Source organism: Chiloscyllium plagiosum, chromosome 30 (assembly GCF_004010195.1).
Source record: "Chiloscyllium plagiosum isolate BGI_BamShark_2017 chromosome 30, ASM401019v2, whole genome shotgun sequence".
Taxonomy (NCBI): domain Eukaryota; kingdom Metazoa; phylum Chordata; class Chondrichthyes; order Orectolobiformes; family Hemiscylliidae; genus Chiloscyllium; species Chiloscyllium plagiosum.
This window is the reverse complement of record NC_057739.1, coordinates 27424630-27450173: the sequence shown is the minus strand read 5'-3', so window position 1 is coordinate 27450173 and position 25544 is coordinate 27424630. Positions and strand designations below refer to the sequence as shown.

The window sequence follows — 25544 nt, the reverse complement described above, 5'->3', positions numbered from 1 at the left end:
ATTCCTGCGGTGGCAGGGGAAGGTGCCAGGAGGGGAGGGTGGGGCTGTTGGGGGACGTGGACTTGACCAGGTAGTTGCAGAGGGAATGGTCTTTGTGGATAGGGGTGGGGAGGGAAATATATCTCTGGTGGTGGGGTCCATTTGGAGGTAGCAGAAATGTCGGCGGATGATGCGTTTCATGCGAAGGTTAGTGTGATGGAAGGTGAGAACCAGGGGGCTCTGTCCTTGTTGCGATTGGCAGGGTGAGGTTCGAGGGCAGAGGTACGGGTCATGGATGAGATGCGTTGGAGGGCATCTTCAACCATATGGGAGGGGAAATTGCGATCTTTAAAGAAGGATGCCATCTGGTGTGTTCTGTGGTGGAACTGGTCCTCCTGACAGCAGATGCAGCGGTGGTGGAGGAATTAGGAATACAGGATAGCAGTTTTGCAGGAGGTAGGGTGGGAGGAGGTGTAATCCAAGTAGCTGGGGGAGTTGGTGGGTTTATAAAAAATGTCAGTGTTGAGTCGGTCCTCGTGGATGGAGAAGGGAAGGGAGGTGTCAGAGGTGGTCCAGGTGAATTTAAGGTCAGGGTGGAATGTGTTGGTGAAGTTGATGAATTGCTAAACCTCCTCGTGGGAGCACCCTGCCTCCCCCACTCCAACCTCTCACCTTCACAATGCGCAGTCCTCCAGTCCCTCTGCTCCAAACCCAACCTCACCATCAAACCAGCGGACAAGGGGTGTGCAGTGGTAGTTTGACGCACTGACTTCTACACTGCCGAAGCCAGATGCCAACTTGAAGACACCTACCGCCCCCTCGACCATGATCTCACCCCCCCCATCACCAAATCATCATCTCCCAGACCATACACATCCTCATCACCTGAGGGGATTTCCCACCCACAGCTTCCAGCCTCATAGTTAGGGAACCTCACACCGCCTGATTCTACCTCCTACCCAAGATCCACAAGCCTGACTGCCCTGGCCGACCCATCGTCTCAGCCTGCTCCTGCCCCACCGAATTCATCTCCACCTACCTCTACACTGTCCTATCCCCTCTGGTTCAGGAACACCCCACATACGTTCGGGACACCACCCACGCCCTCCACCACCTCCAAAACTTCAGTTTCCCTGGCCCCCAATGCCTTATCTTCACCATGGACAACAAGTCCCTCTACACCTCCATCCGCCATGACCAGGGCCTTCAAGCCCTCTGTTTCTTCCTCTACCGAAGTCCCCACCAGTATCCTTCCATTGATACTCTTATTCATTTGGCTGAACTGGTCCTCACCCTCAACATCTTCTCCTTCGAATCCTCCCACTTCCTTCAGACGAAAGGCGTAGCCATGGGCACCCGCATGGGCCCCAGCTATGTCTGTCTCTTCGTTGGCTACATAGAACAATCCATTTTCAGGGGCTATACTGGCACCACTCCCCACCTTATCTCTGCTACATTGATGACAGCATCGGTGCCACTTCGTGCTCCCACAAGGAAGTTGAACAGTTCATCAACTTCACCAACACATTCCACCCCGACCTTAAATTCACCTGGACCATCTTTGACACCTCCCTCCCCTTCCTGGACGTATCCATCTCCATCAACGATGATCGACTCAACACTGATATTTTTTACAAACCCACCGACTCCCACAACTACCTGGATTACACCTCCTCCCACCCAACCTCCTGCAAAAATACGTTCCCGATTCCCAATTTCTCCACTTCCACTGCATCTGCTGTCCAGAGGACCCGTCCCACCACAGAACACACCAGATGGCCTCCTTCTTTAAAGATCGCAATTTCCCCTCCCACGTGGTTGAAGATGCCCTCCAACGCATCTCATCCACATCTCGCAATTCTGCCTTTGAACCCCACCCCTCCAATCGCAACAAGGACAGAACCTCCCGGTCCTCATCTTCCACCTCAACCTCCGTATAAATTGCATCTTCTGCCATCATTTCTGCCACCTCCAAATGGACCCCACCACCAGAGATATATTTCCCTCCCCAACCCTATCCGCTTTCTGAAAAGACCATTCCCTCCGCGACTACCTGGTCAAGTTCACGCCCCTCAACAACCTCCCCTCCCGGCACCTTCCCCTGCCACCGCAGGAATTACAAAACCTGTGCCCACACTTCCCTCTCACATTCGTCCAAGGACCCAAAGGACCCTTCTACATCTATCAAAGTTTTACCTGCATTTCCACACATGTAATTTATTATATCCGTTACTCATGATGCTGTCTCCTCTATATTGGGGAAATGGGATGCATTCTCGCAGAGCATTTCAGAGAACATCTCTGGGTCATCCTCACCAACCAACCCCACCACCCCGTGGCCGTACATTTCAACTCCCCCTCCCACTCTGCCGAGGTCATGCAGGTCCTGGGCCTCCAATACTACCACTCCCTCACCACCTGACACCTGGAAGAAGAACGCCTCATTTTCCGCCTTGGGACCCTTCAACCTCATGGCATCAATGTGGACTTCACCAGTTTCCTCATTTCCCCTCCCCTACCACCTTATCCTAGTTCCAACCTTCCAGTTCGGCTCTGTCCTCATGACCTATCCCACCTGTCAATCTTCCTTCCCACCAATCCACTCCACTCTCCTCCTTGACCTATCACCTTCACCCCCACCTCCATCTACCTATTGCACTCTCATCTGCCTTCTCCCCAGCCTCACCCCCTCCTATTTATCTCTTCACTCCCAAGGCTCCCAGCCTCATTCCTGATGAGTGGCTTTTGCCCGAAATATCAACTTTCCTACTCTTCAGATGCTGCCTGACCTGCTGTGCCTTTCCAGCACCACTCTAATCTTGATTCTAATCTCCAGCATCTGCAGTACCCATTTCTGCCAAGTTGATTTTTAACTTTATCCAACCCAGTCCAACACCGGCACCTCCAAGTCAAAGCTGCCAATGAATAGCATGAGCAACATTCCCTGAATATTTAATATTAATTAAAATTTGAACCAATTTTGAAGCTTAAAAGTAGATTATTTTGCCCTCAAAAAGTTCTGAACCTATAGAAGTTATAAATTCATGACAATATTACATTATTTTGTTTCAAACAGTTGTAAGCTTCCAAAATCCCCAATTATTGGCAATGATTGGATAAATCTTCAAATGAGCAATAACAGCATTAGTAATATTCGATACTTTTCCGGTGTTTTCAGTTTAATATTTAATTTTTTATAACCAAGAAAACAGTTAATTCATAAGTTCCACTCCAGATTCAATAGATAAATTAGACAGAAATTATCATTGTGGGAGAAAATCCGCTTCCCTGCCCATCCACAGCATGGCCACAAAGAACATAAGGAACCATGTCTGCCTAAACCACAACAGAAACTATCCAGAGTGCCTCAGTCTTGACCATCAGGCTAACTAAGACACTAGGCAGCAAACAGGGGATGACTCAAGCCACTTCCAGACTAGGGAATACATTTCCCGAGATAGCCTGACTATAGACCTACTAGCCCTCAGTAAGCACAATTGCTCCCAAAGCCTTAAGGGCAGCCTCACTCCTCACACATACTGGAACTCCACAAAGGATGCTCAGACTGAAAGGCACCATGGTACCTTACTTGTGGACTAGCCACAATGGAAACCCATTGATGCCAGGATGAGAAACATTAGCACCTACTCTCACCGAGGATTGGGATCTCCAAACTCAATCACGGACTGATTGCTGCTACCGGATGTCTGATTGTCCTCCTATTGATTAGGTTTTACTCTTGATTGTAATGTAATTCACACCACATTACTGTACCCTGAAAAAACTGCCTGAGCCCACTGAGTTTGTTGCAGAGGCTTCTGTGATGTGGTCCACTTTGAAAAAAGCAATTACCAAATTATCTTGCAAATCATGAACAGACCATTATTCTACTGTTTAAGAAAGGTGGTAAGGACAAGCCAGGGAACTTTAGACCAGTGAGCCTGACTTTGGTGGTGGGCAAGTTGTTGGAGGGAATCCTGAGGGACAGGATGTACATGTATTTGGAAAGGCAAGGACTGATCAGGGATAGTCAACATGCCTTCTTGCATGGGAAATTATGTCTCACAAACTTAATTACGTTTTTTGAAGAAGTAACAAAGAGGATTGATGAGGGCTGAGTGGTAGATGTGATCTATATGGACTTCAGTAAGGCATTCGACAAGATTACCCATGGGAGACTGGTTAGCAAGGTTAGATCTCATGGAATACAGGGAGAACTAGCCATTTGGATACAGAACTGGATCAAAGGTAGAAGACAGAGGGTTGTTTTTCAGAATGGAGGCCTGTGACCAGGGGAGTGCCACACAGATCGGTGGTGGGTCTACTACTTTTTGTCATTTACATAAATGATTTGGATGTGAGGATAAGAGGTTTGGTTAGTAAGTTTGCAGATGTCACCAAAATTGGAGGTGTGGTGGACAGCGAAGAAGGTACCTCAGATTACAAGGGGATCTTGATTAGATGGGGCAATGGGTTGAGAAGTGGCAGTTGGAGTTTAATTCAGATAAATGTGAGGTGCTGCATTTTGGGAAAGCAAATCTTAGCAGGACTTGTACACTTAATGGTAAGGTCCCAGTGAGTGTTGCTGAACTAAGAGATCTTGGAGTGCAGGTTCATAGCACCTTGAAAGTAGAGTCGCAGGTAGATAAGATAACAAAGAAGGCATTTGGTATGCTTTTCTTTATCAGTCAGAGTATTGAGTTCAGGAGTTGGGAGGTCATGTTGCAGCTGTACAGGACACTGTTGGAATATTGCGTGCAATTCTGATCTCCTTCCTATCAGAAGGATATTGCAAAACTTAAAAGGGTTCAGAAAGGATTTACAAGGATGTTGCCTGGGTTGGAGGATTTGAGCTATAGGGAGAGGTTGAATAGGCTGGGACTGTTTTCCCTGGATCTGAGGGGTGACCTTACAGAGGTTTATAAAATCATGAGGGGCATTGATGGGGTAAATAGACAATGTCTCTTTCCTGGGGTGGGCGAGTCCAGAACTAGAGGGCATGGGTTTAGGGTGAGGGGAGAAAGATATAAAAGAGACCTAAGGGACAATGTTTTCACACAGAGGGTGGTACGTGTGTGGAATGAGCAGCCAAAGGAAGTGGTGGAGGCTGGTACAATTGCAACATTTAAAAGGAATCTGGATGGGTATATGAACAGGAAGGGTTTGGAGGGATATGGGCCAGCTGCTGACAAGTGGGACTAGATCGGTTGGGATATCTGGTTGGCATGGACAGGTTTGACTGAAGGGTCTGCTTCCATGCTTTACATCTCTATGACTTTAGGACTATAAGACTATTTTACTGTCATTGACCACTCATTTGATTTGGTGAGACCTATTCACAAGTATTTATGAAATCTACATATTAAAAACAATTTGTTCATTCAATACTCATTTAAGGAAATGTATATGAGAATTAAAAGACATACAAAGGATAGAGGATAACTTTGAGATGAGATTTGTATAATAAAGATGACCTGTACATCAGAAGCAAAGTTATAAATATGGTCATCATCACAAGTGGAATAAAATTATATTTCATAATTCATCATGAATTGTATTTATGCCGTGTATGAAGATAAAAAAATGCTGGAAATCTAACAGAAACGTTTCTTTTGTGGGAAGCTAGGGAAGAAGTTGTGGGGCCCCTAGCAGATATTTTTGTGTCATTGTCGGCCAGGGGTGAGGTACCAGAAGGCTTGAGGCTGATTAATGTTGTGCCATTATTTAAGAAAGACTGCAAGGAAAAGTCAAGAACCTACAGATTGGTGAACCTAACATCAGTGGTGGGTAAGGTGTTGGAGGGGATTCTGAGAGATAGGATCCACAAGCATTTCAAAAGGTAAGGACTGATTAGAGATAGTCAGCATGGCATTGTGTGTGGGAAATTGTAACTCACAGATTTGATTCAAATTTTTGAGAAGTCACCAAGAAGATAGATGAAGGCAGAGTGGTAGACTTTGTCTACTTGGACTTTAGCAAGGCCTTCAACAAGGTTCCACACAGTATACTCATTAGTAAGGTTAGATCACATGGGATGCAGGGAGAGCTAGCCAATTGGATACAAAATTTGCTGGACAGTAGGAGACAGTGGGTGTTGGAAGAGGGTTGTTGTTCAGATTGGAGGCCTGTGACCAGCGGTGTGCTCCAAGGATCAGTGCTGGGTCCACTGTTTATATAAGTGATTTGGATAAGAATATAGGAGACATGGTTAGGATGTTTGCAGATAACACCACAATTGGTGATACAACCAACAGCGCAGAACGTTATCTAAGAATACAACAGGGTCTTGATCGACTGAGCCAATGGATCAAGGAATGGCAGGTGGAGTTTAATTCAGATAAATGTGAGGTGTTGCATTTTGTTTTGACAAATCAGGGCAAGATTCACACAGTTAATGGTCGGGCTCTGGGGAGTGTTGTTGAACACAGAGACCAAGGGGTGCAAGTACATAATTCCTAGAAAGTGGTAGATAGAGTGGTGAAGAAGACATTTGGCACACTTGCTTTCATTGGTCAGAGCATTGAGTATAGGAGTTGTGACATTGTGTTACAGCTATACAAGATATCGGTGAGGCCACATTTTGAGTAGTGTGTATAATTCTGGTCATCCTGATATAGAAGGAATGTTATTAATCTGGAAAGGGTGCAAAATAGATTTACAAGGATGTTACCGAGATTGGAAGGTTTGAGTTATAAGGAGAAGCTGGATAGACTGGAACTTTTTTCCCTGGAGCATAGGAGGGTGAGAAATGACCTTATAGAGGTTTATAAAATCAGAGGGGCACAGACAAGGTCTTTTCTGCAGGTTGGGGAGTCCAAAACTGGAGGACATAGGTTTAAGATGAGATGGGAAAGATTTAAAAGGAACTTGAGGGATAACTTATTCAAACAGAGGGATGCAAATATGGAATGAGCTGCCAGAGGAAGTGGTAGAGTATGTACTGTTAAAATATTTAGAAGACATTTAGGCATGTACATGGTTAGCAACAGTTTCAAGGGATATGGGCCAAACGCAGGCAAATGGGACTCATTCAGTTTAGGAAATATGGTTGGCTTGGGTAGTTAGGCTGAAGGGCCTGTTTCTGCGCTGTATGACTCTATGACTCCAGGTATGACAGCATCTGTGGAGAGATAGACGAGTTAACATTTCGGTTACAGTGACCCTTCTTCAGAACTGATGGTAGTTGTGAGTGATATATAAATATATATATGCTGAAAACAGGAGTTTGGTTGGGGGGTGAGAGATGTGTGGGGTGTGAGAGGGGAGTAAACAATAGATGGAGATGGAGCCCAGACAGAAAGAACAGCAGAGACAAGGACAAAGGGATGGTAATAGTGAACTGGGGAGAAAGGAAAGGTGAAAATTGGTTGGCTATGATGAAAGAACCCATGTCATGACAGAGTCAGGCGTGTGCAATGGTTAACAGACATGGAAGAAGGTGTTCAGATCCTAGAATTATTGAATTAGGTATTGAGCCTGAAGGCTGCAAAGTCCCCAAATAGAAAATTAGATTCTTATGTTAAGCCTCATTGGAGAACTGCAGCATACCCAAGACTTAAAGTTGATAGACATTATGGCCACGAACACTGTGGTTTGTTGAAATGGCAGGCACTGGAGGCTTGGAGCCAATTTCTTCAGACAGAACGTGTGCGTCCTGCAAAGCAGTTACTCAGTCCATATTTTATCTCCCCAGTGGAGAGGAGCCCACTCTGTAAGCACGTAAGTGGAGGTTGAACTCTGGTTCCAGAGGCATTATTGATGAAATACTTTGGGTTGTCAGTACCATCTGTTTTCAAATGTATATGATCTCCATACAATAAAAAGATAAGCTCTGGGTTAAACAAAAAGCAAATTACTAGATCAGTATACAAAATTTCAAACTACAACATAAGATCTTCAACTAAATTGCAGTTCTGAATCAAAGTAGCTGGTATAAATTAATGAATTGGGAGTAAAATGGTGTAAGTGGTGGTTAAGGCAAAACAACAGATTTTGGTTATTCATATCAATTTATTACCACAAAGTCTGGACTAAGCAATACTGCTTTGATCTACAAAATGTCCTGCTTGTACTTAATTTCTTTCCAGATTAGTTGGTGCAATGCTCAGGCTCAACGGTGTTGTAAAAATCATATTCTAAAGGTATTCTGACATAGCTTTTATAAAGTTATATTGATATATTTATTGCACTACCTGAAAATCTATTCTTTGTACTGAAACAGATTATTACCTGTATGAATCCTTTACTTAATGTCCACTTGCACAATTTACTCAGGCAGTTTACATTGATACAAGATTTTTGCATGTTTTTGAATCAAAGGAACTGGCCTCTAGATTTATACTTTATCCAGAAAATTGCTTAACAGGATTATACAACAATGCACGTTATCACACAATATAATATTAGTGTAGTCTCATTTGGGGGGGGAGGTGTAATTACAACTAATTCCTAAACTATTGTAAACATTTTTAGTGTTTTCAGGGAAGATAATTATACACTCTACAAATATAATCAAGCTGTTGATACTTAACATGAATGTTACTGAGAGAATTTTATGAAGTGAACCCCATGTTGGTGAGGTTTCAAGGATGCATTAATCCACTGTGCTAGTTCTGAAGAAATTTACATGAGAATTTGAAATGCAGTTCCTCCTTATTGACATCTGAGATCGTCATGTGGAGAAAGAAGCTTTGCTGTTTTATCGTTTGTCAGTAAATATTAGATGATGTTGGAATGACATAAAATGAAGGGAAAATGCTTATATCTTACATAGCACTTGTCTACAATGATCAGCAATATTTTTAATACATTTTACACAAGTATTCTTATTCATAAAGCTATAAGACAAGAGTTGCCATAGATATTTCTCTACTAGCCGAAGTGCAAATTCCCATTCTTTGTAAATAATCAAAATTAGGCAAAGTGCTTTGTGATAGGTTGAGCTTCTGTATCAACTCAAAATGCAAAAATAATCTTATAAGTGACTTGATTACCATTATCCCAAGCATACAGAACTTTCTCTTTAGGATTATAGTCAATCTGTGTCGTGTAGGTGTAATCATTGATGAAAGGCAACTTTGGATTTATTTCAGTGTTTGTGTGAGTATCATATGCATAGGACACTTGGCCTTCCTTTTCATTATAAGTGTCTACTGCATACAAAACACCACAAATAATGAAACAGTTGCCATAAGAATTACGTTTGAGGTCTGTTTTCCAAGTTGTTTCCTTTTTCATTGAAAGATCAATAGGATCTAATTTACTGATGACTATGATTTCGTTCTGGGTGTATTCATAATAGAAGGCAGGGTAAATAACCCACAGGCCACTTTCATCAACAGCAAAGTCAATGTCCGAATGTCCTCGCCATTTCCATGGTGTTGTATCTTCATATACCACATCATGAAGAAGAGTCCAGGCTGCTACATACCGCTGCTTAATGTCATATTTAATGATATTTCTGGTAAAAGCCCTATTGTAATAGAATGACCCATTATAAACAACATGTCCTGTTCCAATCCAGTTATAAGGAAGCTTGTACAGATTACTCCAACGGCCTAGAGGAAAAGAAGATGCAAATGTTAAACCTACTGATTAGTGAAGTCATTTAAAATCAAATTACATCTAGATTTAAAAAGCAAATCCTTTCCATTATATGGAGTTGGATAAAGCCAAATTGGGATGTTCATTGTTACATCAATATTTAAGATTGGATCCCCTAGAGTGTGGAAACAGGCCATTTGGCCCAACAAGTCCACACCAACCTTTCAAGGAGTAATCCACCCAGACCCATTCCCCTTTCCTATATTTACAGCCGACTAATGCACCTAACACCATGGGCAATTTAGCATGACCAATTCACCTGGCCTCCACATCTTTGGATTGTGGGAGGAAACCAGAGCATCTGGAGGAAATCCATGCAGACATGGGGAGAATGTGCAAATGCTACACAGACAGTTGCTCAAGGCAGGAACTGAACCCAGGTCCCTGCTGCTGTGAGGCAGCTGTGCTAACCACTGAGCCACCGTACCACCCCTAAAAGTAATTCAGACTCCTTCTAACCAGAATTGAATCAGCCCTTTGATATATAGGGGATACTGCTCCTTGAAGAATGCATGTCTAATAATTTGAATTTAGAAACATTAGCATATATAAATAAGCTGAATTCAAATGTGGGAAAATGTTGAAAAGAGTTAGGTGCAATATTGAATATAATTTGATTGGTGATCTATTGGGTAAAGTATCAATTTTTAACAAATGTAATATATCTTAAAGTAACATGCAGAAAATTTGAGGATCATCACTATATATAATGTTCCAATTTCACTTCTCTGCTGATTTGTAAAGCATGTTATATCTCACCTTGTTTAAAATTGTCAAGGTTCCTGAATTCTACCAGGTTGTTTCCATAGTAATAGTTTGTCACGTAGATCCTGTCATCTTTTGCTATAGGATCTTTCATCCAGGCACCCTCATTGCGGCCATAACTGTGATGTTTCTCAGGAGGTTCAATCATTGATAAAGTTCCATAACACTCACCTTTGACTTTAAATAAAAACAAGAGCACTATGTGTGAGTACCATATACTGCTTGAACTAAAGAAAGTGTGACGTTCTGCAGTGGCTTGGTGCACTCTATACATTTATATGATACTGCTTACAAATTTTTTTAATTTGATAAATGTGAAAGAGCATAAATCCTTAAATCTGAAAATTTTGACAACATATTTGTTTATACTTCAGCAGTACACTTCAACAAAATTCAGCAGTATAGAGCAATGCAACACTAATTTTGCCCTTATTATTCTCCATATTGAATTCTCAACAATCCGTGGGGTGGGATAGAAAGAAGTGGGGTGGGATAGAAAGAAGTGCACACCATGTTTGTTGTTTTAAATGGATGGAGGGAAAGCTGAGGCAAGGCCATCAATATTAACCTCATCATCTCTTACTGTTGAGTTCAGAGGAACATTTACTTTGTCTTCTTGACATCTCAACTTGGCATGTTGTATTGTACAGGATGACCAAGAAAGAAAGAAAACCGATGAATGAAACCTAACTACAGATAATTATTTTGTTAATTAAAAAGCTAGCAGTTTCTGCTAATAAATAAATACAAAAACAGTAAACAATATCTAATGGTTAAATTTTGATGTGTGATTAAAAATATGGTTAATATTTGAATAAGTGTTATTATTGTCTGATTATACTTCTGTGAAGCTCCTTGGGGCATTTTACTATGTTAAAGGAGCTGCATGAATTCAAATTATTGAATTATACTATTTTCTTGAGAGGGTGGTTTGGCTGGTGCCTTGGAAATCTTGCATAAGATTGCATTCAAATCAATAAAAGGTAAAAGGCAAAAATTCCTTTGCACAACATAAATATACCTTTATTTGGACCAGGAGATCGAGTGCTTGCCTCCTTGTTGGTGAGCATGATAGCATCTATGGAGCCAGAGCTTGTGGTTGCAGTAGCAGTAGCCGTGGCACGACTGGTGACAGAGAATGGAGTAGCTGTTATATTGCTTGTGCTCTTGTCAACTACTTCAAAATCATGAGAAATCTGAGTTTTTTCTGCTGTTCTTGATTTCTGATCCTCAGAACGTGAAGTTCCTTTCAATGAATTATCTGGACGTTGTTTAAAATATAAGAATGTGACTTAATTTCAAAATGTAATAAACAAAGTATCACTTTGAATTATACAAACTTAAGAGCACTTATTTCTTTCTATTGTTACTATTCAGAGATGCTTTGTTTAACATAGTAAATTATTTTCATTTTAATTCTAAAGATACTTGAGGTTTTCTATTTTAATATTTAACACTGATTTTCTGTCTCTTAGAGTAAATGTGTGAAAACACAGTAAACTTTTGGTATAGCTGGTGTCACTGATTTACATTGGCTTCAACCAAATTCCATTTATATTATCTGTAATACTGAATTTTTAAATTTTGTTTTATAGAGGACTGCCTTTCATAATTCGGTCTATTTTCCCCTGAAAAGCAAAGCCTTGATTTTTTTTCTGTACTATAAATTTGAATTATTCTCTTTGCATATTTCTGATCTATACTTAGATCTTGAGAAAGAAAAACAAGTTTTGAAAATATGAAGGATTATGCACACTGTCCCTCTGCCTTAATGAATTTGATACTACCTTATAGCAATGGTTGAACACATCTCTTTGGAGAGGAGTTTTATGTACCTGAGATGGCAGGCTTCAGTAAAATTATTAATTGGATCCCACTGCGAGCAATCTTATTTTGTCCCAACTTTGGGGTTCAAAAGTCTACAGTAAAATCCTGTCCTTTCTCTCAGTTAAAATTCCTATCTGAAAGTTGCTTCAGCAGTTTCAGTGTAATCTGTCCTGGGCATATTCCAGCATACGATGTCTGAGCTATAGAAATCCATGAACAAAAATTGTCGATCATGGTCTAGAATTCGCTGTGATTTTATTCTCTGAACCTTTAAAAGTAAGATGCAAGTCTGTCCTCTTCCAAAGTTACTGACATGGCCTTCTGAGCAAGTGGCAAAGCCACTCACCTGAAACCAGCAGAGTATATACCATATGGATGCTGATAGCATCATTATCAATTTTAAATGAAAAACACTGTGAAAAATTATAAATTGAGGAGTTAGATTAAAAAAAATGATAATGTGCAATATAGTGATTGTAATGAGTTCAGTCAGGTGGACTTCATAGAGTATCAGTTCCCCGATTGAGGCTGTTTATCTGATCCAATCAGGGAGCCCTGGCTGACAGATATAAACATGAGTATTGGCCAAACTGGCCATCAACAGGTCGAGGCAGCGGTCCGTGGAGGGGGTCATTAGGGCTGACTGCCTGCCCCTCTTCCGTGGTTACGTTAGGGCCCGGGTGTCCTTGGAGAAGGAGCACGCGATGTCCACCAACACCCTGGAGTTGTTCAGGGTGCTGGGGATAAAATAAGCACTACCGCACTTAGGTGGTAGTGTGGGGGTTAATAAAAATAAATAAATAAATAAACAGGAGAAAGAAAAAAGAAAGAAGAAAAAAAGATAAACAGGGGTTTTCACTGTAAGAAGTAAAAAAAAAATAAACATGAGTGTTGGCCAAACTGGCCATCAACAGGTCGAGGCAGCGGGCCGTGGAGGGGGTCATTAGGGCTGACTGCCTGCCCCTCTTCCGTGGTTATGTTAGGGCCCGGGTGTCCTTGGAGAAGGAGCACGCGATGTCCACCAACACCCTGGGGTTGTTCAGGGAGAGGTGGGCGCCGCAGGGAGTGGAGTGCATTATTTCTCCCTCCAACTCTATTTGGATTTAGTCCTTACCCTCCCCTTCACTGTTTTGATCACACAGCACTGCCCTTTGATGTGAAGGGCAGTGTTTGTCACTGGCCACCCGGGTGTTTTCCTATCTTCCTGGTGGTGGAAATTGAATAATGATTCGTGCACATTGTGTCTTTCACTGTGTCTCACACCTACACACACAGACCATGGGTGCTGGGGAAAAAATAAGCACTACCGCACTTATGTGGTAGTGTGGGGGTTAATATAAAAAAAAAGAAAAAAAGTATAACCAGGAGAGTGAAGGGCACTGCTTGTCACTGGCCACTTTGCCTATCAAAAAAAAAAGGAAAAAAAAAGAAAAAAAGAAAGAAAAAAAAAATAAACATGAGTGTCAGACATCCTGTTCATTTTGAGAGCTGACTCTGAGGAAGCCAGACTTGAGTCAAGTACTATGCATGTGTAAATAAAGGATGACTTTGTGATGGGATACTGGCCTTTGTGAATTATTTCAGTAGCAACAAGAGAAACAAATATGCTCCTGCAGAAATTCACTTGCCACAGTTGTCTTTGAGTTAGGATAAGCATTTCTGGCATCATGTTGTTATTTGAGAAGCTAGACTCTGTCCATCCTGCTGTCGCAGATTGGGTCCAGTATATGGAAAGAATGCATTATTTTTTCCAGGCACATGACATTGAAGCAGATGAAAAGCAACAAGTAATTCACCTGACAACTTGTGGACCCACAGGTTTTTGGTTATTAGGAGTCTAATAACCTGAGGCACCAGATACTAAAAACTTTCAAGCGTTGACAGATTTAGTAAAGGAATATTACAACCCAAGCCTCCTCTAATTCTGAGAAACTATCAGTTTTACAGAACCAGGGGAATCCATATTGGGATTTTTGAGAGGGTTAAGATGACAGGCAGACGCATGTGACTTTGATTTAACCATTTTGAGATGCTAAGAGACTGTTTGGTATGTGGGATTAATGTTGTGACCATGCAAGAGTGCTTACTACCTGAAGCCCAACTGGACTTCAAACAGGTACTACAACAGGCTTGTCATTAGAAAATGAGACAAGTGGAGCATATGAGTAACAAAGTATGCCAATGGAAATAGATAACCTCAACAGGCCAAATGAGTTTGGGGAATAATACTTGAGTGAAAGAAATTGCATAGCCTCATTCAAAACAAATCATAACCAGAAGACCTCTAGTTAAGCCCACAGCAAAACCCCAAAACAAAGCCAAATACAGCTCCATACTATCCATCATCCAATGGTCTGGCAGAAAGAACTGTCCAAGCTTTAAAGGCAGGCTTAAAGAAATAGCCTAGGAGAAAGTGAGGACTGCAAATGCTGGAGATCAGAACTGAAAAATGTGTTGCTGGAAAAACGCAGCAGGTCAGGCAGCATCCAAGGAGCAGGAGAATCAACGTTTCGGGCATAAGCCCTTCTTCAGGAATGAGGAAAGTGTGTCCAACAGGCTAAGATAAAAGGTAGGGAGGAGGGACTTGGGGGAGGGACGTTTGGAATGCGATAGGTGGAAGGAGGTTAAGGTGAGGGTGATAGGCCGGAGAGGGGGTGGGGGCGGAGAGGTCAGGAAGAAGATTGCAGGTCAAGAAGGCGGTGCTTCAGCCACAGGGCGGTTGGGTTGGTTGGTGCGGGTGTCCCAGAGGTGTTCTCTAAAACGTTCCGCAAGTAGGCGGCCTGTATCTCCAATGCAGAGGAGGCTACATTGGGTGCAGTGGATGCAGTAAATGATGTGTGTGGAGGTGCAGGTGAATTTGTGATGGATATGGAAGGATCCCTTGGGGCCTTGGAGGGAAATGAGGGGGAGGTGTGGGCGCAAGTTTTGCATTTCTTGCGGCTGCAGGGACTGGAAGTTGGGTTTGTGGGGGGTGTGGACCTGACGAGGGAGTCGCAGAGGGAGTGGTCTTTCCGGAACGTTGATAGGGGAGGGGAGGGAAATATATCCTTGGTGGTTGGGTCTGTTTTGGAGGTGGCGGAAATGATGAAGGAGGTTGGTGGGGTGGTAGGTGAGGACCAGTGGGGTTCTGTCCTGGTGGCGATTGGAGGGGCAGGGTTCAAGGGCAGAGGAGTGGGATGTGGAAGAGATGTGATGTTCAGCATCATCAACCACGTCAGAGGGGAAATTGCGGTCTTTGAAGAAGGAGGCCATCTGGGTTGTTCAGTATTGGAATTGGTCCTCCTGGGCGCAGATGCGGCGGAGGCGAAGGAATTGGGAATATGGGATGGCATTTTTACAGGGGGCAGGGTGGGAGGAGTTGTAATTTAGGTAGCTGTGGGAGTTGGTCGGTTTATAGTAAATGTCTGTGTTGAGTCGGTCGCCCGAGATAGAAATGGAGAGGTCTAGGAAGGGGAGGGAGGAGTCTGAGACGGTCCAGGTGAATTTGAGGTCGGGGTGGAAGGTGTTAGTAAAGTGGATGAATTGTTCAACCTCCTCGTGGGAGCACAAGGTAGCGCCGATACAGTCATCGATGTAGCGGAGGAAAAGGTTGGGGGTGGTGCCAGTGTAGCTGCAGAAGATGGACTGTTCCATATATCTGACGAAGCCTACAGTCTGACGAAGAAATAGCCTACAGCTTCACTTAAAACAAACTGTCCTGGATCTTATTTGATTATCGGACCACCCAGCATGTAACTACAGGGACAGCTCCAGTAGAGTTGCTAATGGGGAGAAGATACCGCATCAGGTTAAGTCTAATCTTCCCAGATCTGGTGGGGCGAGGGTGAAATGGCATCAGGAATGCCAATGCTGTATACAAACTCCCCTATGTGAGAGAGTGTTTAGGGGGTGAGGTTTGGTGCCGAAACCAGGGAAATGGCCCTGCATGGGTAAGAGGCGTGGTTGAAGCAAGGTCAGGTCCTGTGATATACAAAGTTTGGGTAGGTGAAGTTAGCTTGAACAAGCAAGTGGACCATTTGAAAGCTGCAAACTTGCAAATAGCATGATAGCAAAATATACCCAGCTCCTCTGCACAGCCAGAAAGGCTGTTGGAATCTGTGCTCTTCCCTTCCATCTAGTGAAGAAACCTCAGAGTCTGAGATGGACATGGCAGATGTCACAGTCTTAATGCCTTTAGAACTTGAAGAAAAGCATGACTTTCTCCCAACACACCCTGGGCGCACGAGGTGCGGACATTGTGCCTGTATCTGAGGCTAAGTCATAGGAACCAGATCATGTGTGAAACAGTCCAGGAGAGGCTACAAGAGAAAGAAAAGGCCTACATTCCCGAGTTTAGAGGATGTGGTGACTCTAAAATTGTCAGCTAGGCAGACCTCACAGAATATGAGTTCCCCAATTGGGGCTGTTAATCTGATCCAATCAGGGAGCCCTGGCTGACAGATATAAACAAGAGTGCCAGAGGTTCTGTTCATTCTGAGTAACATAGATCACAGTCAAGGAGTTTTCACATGTAAATAAAAGTGCCTTGATGATGAGATATGGGTCTCAGTGGAGTTACTTCATGTAAGGCCAGTGAAAGCAAGAATATTCTCTAGGTGCCACAGGGAATAGTTGGAGCTCATCCACATAAGAATATTAATATACAGGTGCACAATCCTTTATCTGAAATGCTCGGGACCAGCTAGTTTTCGGAATTCTGAATTTTTTGAATTTCAGAATAAGTGAAAGTTTGATGCTGAAATTTTTTTAAAAATCTTACCAAACAGCAGACTCACTGTGAGTAAAATGGGCCCTCAGACAGAATTGAGGCCTGCCAGTGCTGGGCCACACCACCCCTCCACGTTGCATCTGAGTAACACACATCGATTGGGTGTGGAGTTGGGTTAACTGTTTGCACGCCAAAGAATCTTGTTAATGAGAAAAAAACTTCATGAGAAATCCTTCGGATTTCAGAGCTTTTCGGATTTCGGGATTTCAGATAAAGGGTTATCTACCTGTATAACAAATAAGACTAGACGAAAGCTACTTGTCTTGTCAGATCCATTTTACCATTCAATAAGATTATAGATGATTTTCCACCTCAACTCCATTCCACATTATCTCTTCGGATGATCTCCACTTCATTCTATCAATACCCACTCCCTGATCTATTTAATTTCAACTGACTAGTTTCTACAAGCAAGCAAGAGGTAGACCATCAGCACAGTAATGAGGGCTGTGGTTATAACTGTTGTGGCCTTGTGATGCTCCTGGGCAGATCGGAAATTAACTCAGCATTGCAATTTCCTGCTGGAAACTCACTAGGAGTTAAATCAACCTCTGATGTATTTGGGGGATTATAAACATTGTCCCTGTCACTCCCAATTAATTGTAACTTTATTAAAAAATAACATTAAAACTTTGAGCTGCGTCACTGCTTGATCTATCAATGATTTCTTGTTAATGTATTCTCATTTTACTGTTGTTTGCTTTGTATTTGGTTATATTAGTACATAAATCATTTAATATTTCATAAACATTAAATGCCAATAGAAAAAAACATGTTTATCAAATGTCAGTGCAGACTTGTTGGGCCAAGCCAAAGGGCCTCTCCTGCACTATATGATTCTATGATTCCATGAACAAATTATCATGAAAGTATGCTGAAAATATTAAAAGTAGCAACAAAAAAAAGCATGAATATTAAAAATTTGAATGTCATAATGAAAATTTACAAGGGCTAAAAATCCTTTAAAGTCTCACTCATTTAACGTCTCACTGGCATAAGTACGATTCCACACAAAATGGACAGCAGAATATGTTTCATTTATCATTGGTCTTTCTTTAATATATTTTAATATTTGAATAAATACAGCACTCAGCTTTGGTAACATTATTGTAGCTCACTGGTGGTTCAAAGTAACAATAAACTGCTGTATGATGATCTCTGAATCTGAGACAGAGGAGCTGATCTATTCTGCTGCCGTGCCCCTTGCCACTGATTCTACTTCTTCCTGTTCTTCTAAATTTGCTGATTTTTTTTAATGGATCAAGAAAATTAAATTTAAAGTGATGATGGTACAGAAATATTTCTGCTTTCCTCAATGGATTAACTTTAAGTAAGCAAACATTGAATTAATATTTGTGATCTAATGCTTTTGTAATGAGATTTGTCTCTTGGACAGAAGTAGCAGCAGGGACCTGACCTGGATTTAATCTTAAATCAGTTTTTGCAAAGAACTAAGGAAAATTGACATTCTTTAAAAGACTGTGGTTGCAATTCTTCCTCAATAGAAGTGGTAGCAACAGTGGCAAGAGGAGCAAATAATTGGGCAGGTTGTCACTGAGGAGATACACATGTCCTTCCTGCTACCCCAGAAATTATGTTCTGGTAAGGTAGGCCCATGGTTTCATGCCTGATCTTCCTGAACAGATACCAGTTAAGGCCTTTCACAACAAAAACAGAGATTTCTGGAGCAAATCAATTAATGATCACTTAAGGGTCTCATCCCACCTGGGCTACAATTATGTCAGTTCCAGATAGGATGAGAAAGTGCCACCCAATATTTAGCAGGATAAGCAACCAATGGCTTTGTTCTCGTAGACAATAAACCAGGAAGTACACATTACTGAATCACGAAACTCTTAATTTTAAGTTTTACAGTTAGTAAAATAAATGATTGGAATATACATATGGGATTCAGGGAGAATCTATGACATCATAAATCAAACATTAAAAATAATTATTTTAAAGTGATATAAAAACAGAGATTTCTGGAGAAACTCAGCAGTTCAGGCAGTGCTTGTGGACAGAGTTAATGTTTTGGGTCCAATGACCCTTTTTTAGAAATCTGTTTTATTTTCAAAGCTGTTGAAAGTCCAATGATAATAGTGAAACTGGATTTTCAATAATTACTATTATTCACTATTAAAAACCCAGTTGCACCTCATTCAACAAGAAATAACTTCCTCGGGCTTTTGTTATTAGGACTAACAAGAGCTTAAGTTCTGGATAGCTCAATGTTTGTATTCTGGAGTCATGATTTGGAGGTGCCAGTGTTGGTCTGGGGGGGAGGGGTGTACAAAGTTAAAAATCACACAACACCAGGTTATAGTCCAACAAGTTTAACTAGAAGCACTAGCTTTTGGAGCGCTGCTCCTTCATCAGGTGGTGTTGTGTGATTTTTAACTTTGTATTCTGGAGGAACTTCAACTGGGCATCTTCTGGGGAAGTGTAGAATTACTGACATCAATTTCTTAATTACCTCATATACCTCTGATGTGCAAAAAGTTCCAAAGGTTGCTGACAGTTTCAAAGTAGTAATAAAGCTAGCAGGTTTGCTGTCATTACTGCCTTATAACATGGGCTATTTAGTTTTAGTCTGTTTTTCTCCTTGTGGATTTTGATGGAAAGATATAAAGTTTATATCACACCCAGTATATTCCAAGTTCTTGAAATGCAATGGAGATTGTATTATTATAACCTATAATTGAGTAACATTAGAATTAGAATGAGGTTTTATTGTGACACGTTTTCAAGTACAGGGATATAAGAGTATAGTGGAAATGTACAAAGTTGACATTTCCTATGCCATCTTAGGTACAAAGGTGCTTAGGTATATAATCTTAGGTATAAATTAGAAAAATAAAGAAATAAAATTAGAAGCTTAGCATTACAGGCCTCTTAAAGCAGAGAAAGAGAGAAAAAAATAAACAGACCGAGTAGATGAGTCCAGGCTGGGCTTCAACTTAGGTCTAAGCTCGGCTTTATCTCCCGGCTGTTGTTGAAGATGGTGATTGTCTAGCATTTATGTCTGCAAATATTCCTTGCCACTTTTCATCCTAAGCCTGGATATTGTCCAGGTCTTGCTGTATTTGGACTTAGGTTTATTGTCAGTAGGCCTCTGAGTGATTTATACAGGTTATATGTTAAGCTCATTCATGAGTAGGAACATAGCTAGTGAAAGAAAACCTTAGTGATCATAGCAACAAAATTAATGTGGTTATGCTTGGAAAATTAACCTTACTACAAAATCATTCAGGTTGTTCAATTTGGAGAAATTTAAGCCCCAGATTCATTTAGTGAAAACATGTGGTGCAAGTCATTCTGAATTTACATTCCTTATTTTGGTACTCAGAATTATTCTCACTTCAGAAGTAGTTCAACCTCAATGCTGCAATGCATGACATTATTTTGTAGACTGCATACCCTTTCCTGTAGAATAACTTCAAACATTATTATTTACTGAGTTCAGCAATGGCATATATCAAAATTCTCAATAAGCAATTTTTTTAAACTTTATGACATCTTTTCTAATATCAAAGGTATTATTTTCTATTCCCTGTTCTTGCACTATCTGTATTTTGTTCACACTGGAATGAAGATTCAAACAAGAAATATATATATATATATTTGTAAATAAAGGGTGAGTTAGTGACAGGATACCGGTCTCTATAGACATGACTTGGAGGTGTCAGTGTTGGACTGGGGTTGACAAAGTTAAAAATCACACAACACCAGGTTATAATCCAGCTCTCTGGAGAGTTATTTCAAGAGGATAAATAGCATGTTTGAGTGAAACAAATATACGGAGTCAAAATCACAAAAGTATATTTACAATTCTGATGAATGGTCAACATTCTGAAAGTTAATTTTGTTTCTCACTCCACATAGGCTGTTTTCAGCATTTTCTGTTTTCATTTTTTATGATATGTAATAAATGGGTAGCATGGTGACTCGGTGATTAAAATGGCTGCCTCACAGCACTAGGGACCCAGGTTTGATCTGAAACTCGGGTGACTGTTTGTGTAGAGTATGCACATTCTCCCCATGTCTGTGTGCATTTCATTTGGGTGCTCTGGTTTCCTCCCACAGTCCAAAAATGTGCCAGTTATGTTGATTGGCCATGTTGAATTACCAATTGGGTCCAGACTTGTGCAGGCTAAGTAGATTAGCCATGCAAAATAAAAGGTTACAGGGATAAGGTAAGTGGGTGGGTCTAGCTGTGATGCTCTTCAGAGGATCAGTGTGGACTCCACACTGCTTCTACACTGTAGAGATTCCATGATTCTATGAATTTCCCTGAAATTAGTAAAGTCACTGTCTTATTAAGTCAGAAAGCGATGTTTATCAGTTTTTTTGGAACAAAACGTTTAATCAAATACTTGAATTGTATTTGTAAAAAAAATTTTTTTTGGTTGTCTTTTAGTCCCATTCTGATGTCATTTCAAATAATCAGTCAGGTTTACTATGGAGTTTTGTAACAATGCAAAACCATGCAATTTCAAAATAGATTGATTGGCATCAATGCAAAGATGGTTATCAAAACAGTCACCTGCTTATCCACAAGTGATGTCAGTTACTAGTGACAGATGTTCCTAAGCCTGAACGAATCTGCGCGTGGGCACCTGACACCATTATGTTCCCTGCATGCTCCTTGTTCCACCTACAAATCACAACTTTTTCGAAATAGTCATTGACATTTTTGCACATGTGCTAACCACTTTGTTTTGAAAACCCTTAACTGAATTTTACTGCATTTTGTTTTACATTTTAAGTCTAAATAATCAGTCCTCTCTCCTGAATAGCACACCTTTTTACTTAAGGTACAAGTTTGCATAATTTAAATAATTTTATGCTTTGAAAAAATCTCACACTTTAAACAAGTTAACTCCAGTGGACATTGTCATTTATGCCAAATTAAAACCAAACAAAAAATCGGTATGATCGGAATTCTATTTGTTTGCATATGTTGCCAAATCTACATATACTAGACTATTGCTAAATCCAAGGATATACCATTATAATTTCTTGAAAGGACTTCTCTGTTACCATCAATAGTAAATTTTTTGTTCCCTGTCATCTGGACATTTAATGTTGAATAATGCATATAAGCAAAATCTAAGGAATAAACTGCTTCAAGGATTTACTAACAAATATTTTACACATTAGAAAAATAGTTTGTCAATTTTCTTTGGGTTCTTTGCAAGGGTATGGCTTCAAGTGTGGAGTACATGAGTTTAAATGGAATATGCAGAAACCTAGTTCATTTGTTGCTTTGTACCTTCTCACCAGATCCTCAAACTATTATTAATGCAATTCTGCGAAGTTGATTGTTACCCTCCTAATTTGCTAATTTTAAAGTGACTAGCCCACATTACCCTTCACTATTGGGTAGCCTTGTTTGTCTCTCCTCAGTGCATAAAGGACTTGTTCTGAAGCCACCTGAGAGATGTTGGCTATGCAGGGACCCAGGCCTGACCTGAATCTATTTAGCAAGGACCACTCTTTTAATGATACTTAAAAGTTTGCCATTTGATGTGATTTGCCTTGTTAGTGACTTCCTATGTTTCTCATTCCTTGATCCAAAGCATGCATGCAGGTAGATCTTGCTCAGGGAGTTTGCTCCAAATGGAAGATGGAAGGCAGGAGGTGAGGTGCAGCTTGGATGATTTATATCAATTAGTGGATGTGTGGAAATGTGGTATTTGCAAGAACAGAAGATGAGGGGTGTTGATTAAGGAGTTCCAGTTATGATGTGCTTCAATTACATTCAATTGAGCAACTATAATTTTCAAAAATATCTTTAATCACTCTCTCAAAACAAAATTAGGAATGGTCACTGAATATGGTGGTCACTAAATATCACTTACAACTTGATGGTGGAAGTTTATTCTATATATCTAATTCCAAATAGTCTTTCTCTGCACACTTTCACAATGATTATTCCAGAGTTGATGCTTACCTTTTTGAGCTGCTTTATTGTGGTCCTGACACCATACTAACAACCCCATGCTGTTCTGTCCTTATGGATTCTGTGTATTGGGGTTCATTCCGGCATTCTAGAGGTTGCTGTCTGAGACTAGGCTGTTTCTACTCTGATCCTATTGCATCCCTGTCATTGCCTTGGGGAAGAGTGACGATTGTCTGCCTCGCAGGAATTCTAATGAGTTCCTTCATTTACATGCTATTACACAGAATATTTAACTTTGTATTATAGTGTAACTGTTATATGGCAGAGGTGATGGCACAATGGACATGTCAGTAGACTGGTAAGCCAGAAACCCAGACTAATGGTCTGAAGAACATGGGTTTGAATCTCATTATAGCAGAGGTGAATTTCAAATTGAACCTGGATGTTGGTTTGCTCGCTGAGCTGGAAGGTTCATTTTCAGATGTTTCATCACCATACTAGGTAACATCTTCAGTGAGCCTCTGAATGAAGCACTGGTGGTGTAGTCTGCTTTCTATTTATATGTTTGAGTTTCCTAGGGTTGGTGATGCCATTTCCTGTTGTGACGTCATTTCCTATGGTGACGTCATTTCCTGTTCTTTTTCTCAGGGGTTGGTAAATGGGATCTAAGTCAGTGTTTGTTGATAGAGTTCTGGTTGGAATGCCATGCTTATGAATTCTCGTATATGAATTCTCGTACGTGTCTCTGTTGGCTTGTCCTAGGATGGATGTGTTGTCCCAGTCGAATAGTGTTCTTCCTCATCCGTATGTAAAAATACTAGTGAGAGTGGGTCATGTTGTTTTGTGGCTAGTTAATGTTAATGTATCCTGATGACTAGTTTTCTGCCTGTTTGTCCAATGTGCGTGGAGGACTGGGCTCCGTGTCAGCATCACGTGATCAGTCGGCTCATGTGCTTTCTCATGAAGAATTTTGGGTTAAAGGTATTGTGAAATATTTTTGCTAATGGAGTTGGAAAAGCATCGTGAAAATGCCTCTACAGCCTGAGGACAAGAAGCTGGGAGAAATGTGTTAACTTAAAAATGTAAACAGTTGAGATAAGAATGAAATTTCACTGGAATTGACTAACAGTAAAGGACAATGTTGAACAGCAGTTTGAAATTTGCCTTTGCTGTTTGTATTTTTTTCTCCTTTTTTGTTTAGAAAAAATGTTAAATGTTAAAGAATATCTGCAGACTCCTATTAATCTGTTTCAGTGAGTAATCACTATGGTAACCAACTGCAAAAAAAACTAGTACATGGGTTTGGACTTGGTCAGTCAGCTGCTCAGGGTGGTCAAAGAGAAGAAACTCTGCACATAGTGGGTGAGGGAGAGAAAGATCGGTGGTACATTGTTACTTTTGCTGTATGTGTGGAGATGTCCAGAGGGGGTTAGTAAGCTGTGCAGAGGAGACTCAGAGCTAGTCAGGATCAGAGGTTAGTGAGATTGAGAATGAATGAGGCAGATGTTGCAGGAAATGGTGGGTACAGTAGCAGAGATAGTGAGTGTGAGGTATCAACGAGAAGATAGTGGCACTTACATTTGCAGAGTGGAGAAGGTCATTGATCTTCTTTCTACATTCTGTGCATTCCTTCAGATGGTTGATACTACACTGGCCAGGTTGGTAACCTTGGTCCAGGTTGGTGTGGTTGCAGTAGAATGCGACCTCTGTTGGCCTGAGAGAAAAGGAATCCTGCCTCTGTATCACCTCCTCCCCATCATCATGTCCGTGCCCAGAAAGAGAGGCACCAACTTTCCATTGTCTGCCACGTTCAGGGCCAATGTCAGGAACCTTGCAGGGCAGCTTCAGACTGACAGCTCTTGTCTGGATGCACAACATTTTTTAAAAGATGGTGCTGCACCATGAATGTTGGTCAAATCTGGGATATCCAGGAAATGGTGAGTTGTTTTGCAAATGGCACATGATATAATGATGCTAGAATTTGTGAGAGGGGCATCAAAGAGTTGGGTAGGTAATAAATCAGATGAGTTTAGGTGATAAACGTCTCCAAACATCATGACGTGAAGCCCTCCAAAACACTTGACAAAACTGACGCATAGCAAAAGAAATTAAGATTCAGCCCTTGATCTATCAAGCGTGTTTCATTCTAGGATCTGACGTGCAGTGTTACCATTGGATGGGATCAGAAGACTGGGTAGAATGTAGATGCCAATCGAGAGTAATCTGTTGAAGATTGTGTTAGAGTCATAGAGATGTAAAGCATGAAAACAGACCCTTCGGTCCAACCTGTCCATGCCGACCAGATATCCCAACCCAACCTAGTCCCACCTGCCAGCACCCGGCCCATATCCCTCCAAACCCTTCCTATTCATATACCCATCCAAATGCCTCTTAAATGTTGCAATTGTACCAGCCTCCACCACATCCTCTGGCAGCTCATTCCATACATGTACCACCCTCTGCGTGGAAAAGTTGTCCCTTAGGTCTCCTTTATATCTTTCCCCTCTCACCCTAAACCTATGCCCGCTAGTTCTGGACTCCCCAACCCCAGGGAAAAGGCTTTGCCTATTTATCCTATCCATGCCCCTCATAATTTTCAAACCTCTATAAGGTCGCCCCTCAGCCTCTGATGCTCGAGGGAAAACCATTCCAGTCTATTCAGCCTCTCCCTATAGCTCAAATCCTCCAACCCTGGCA

General features: G+C 41.3%; 1 protein-coding gene across 2 annotated transcripts in view; it reads right to left on the bottom strand.

Annotated features, from left to right (window-relative positions):
* Positions 1–7969: 7969 nt before the first annotated feature.
* LOC122564842 (olfactomedin-like protein 2A) overlaps positions 7970–25544 on the bottom strand; it is a 64558-nt gene continuing 46983 nt past the window's right edge. The window contains exons 6-9 of one of the 2 annotated variants that reach the window (XM_043720175.1): positions 11369–11608; positions 10342–10524; positions 9347–9536; positions 7970–8468 (exon numbers count right to left, since the gene is read on the bottom strand). In XM_043720175.1, the coding sequence (XP_043576110.1) occupies positions 8393–8468; positions 9347–9536; positions 10342–10524; positions 11369–11608 (689 nt within the window). In that variant the 3' untranslated portion in view covers positions 7970–8392. The other variant, XM_043720174.1, reaches the window with a different exon arrangement.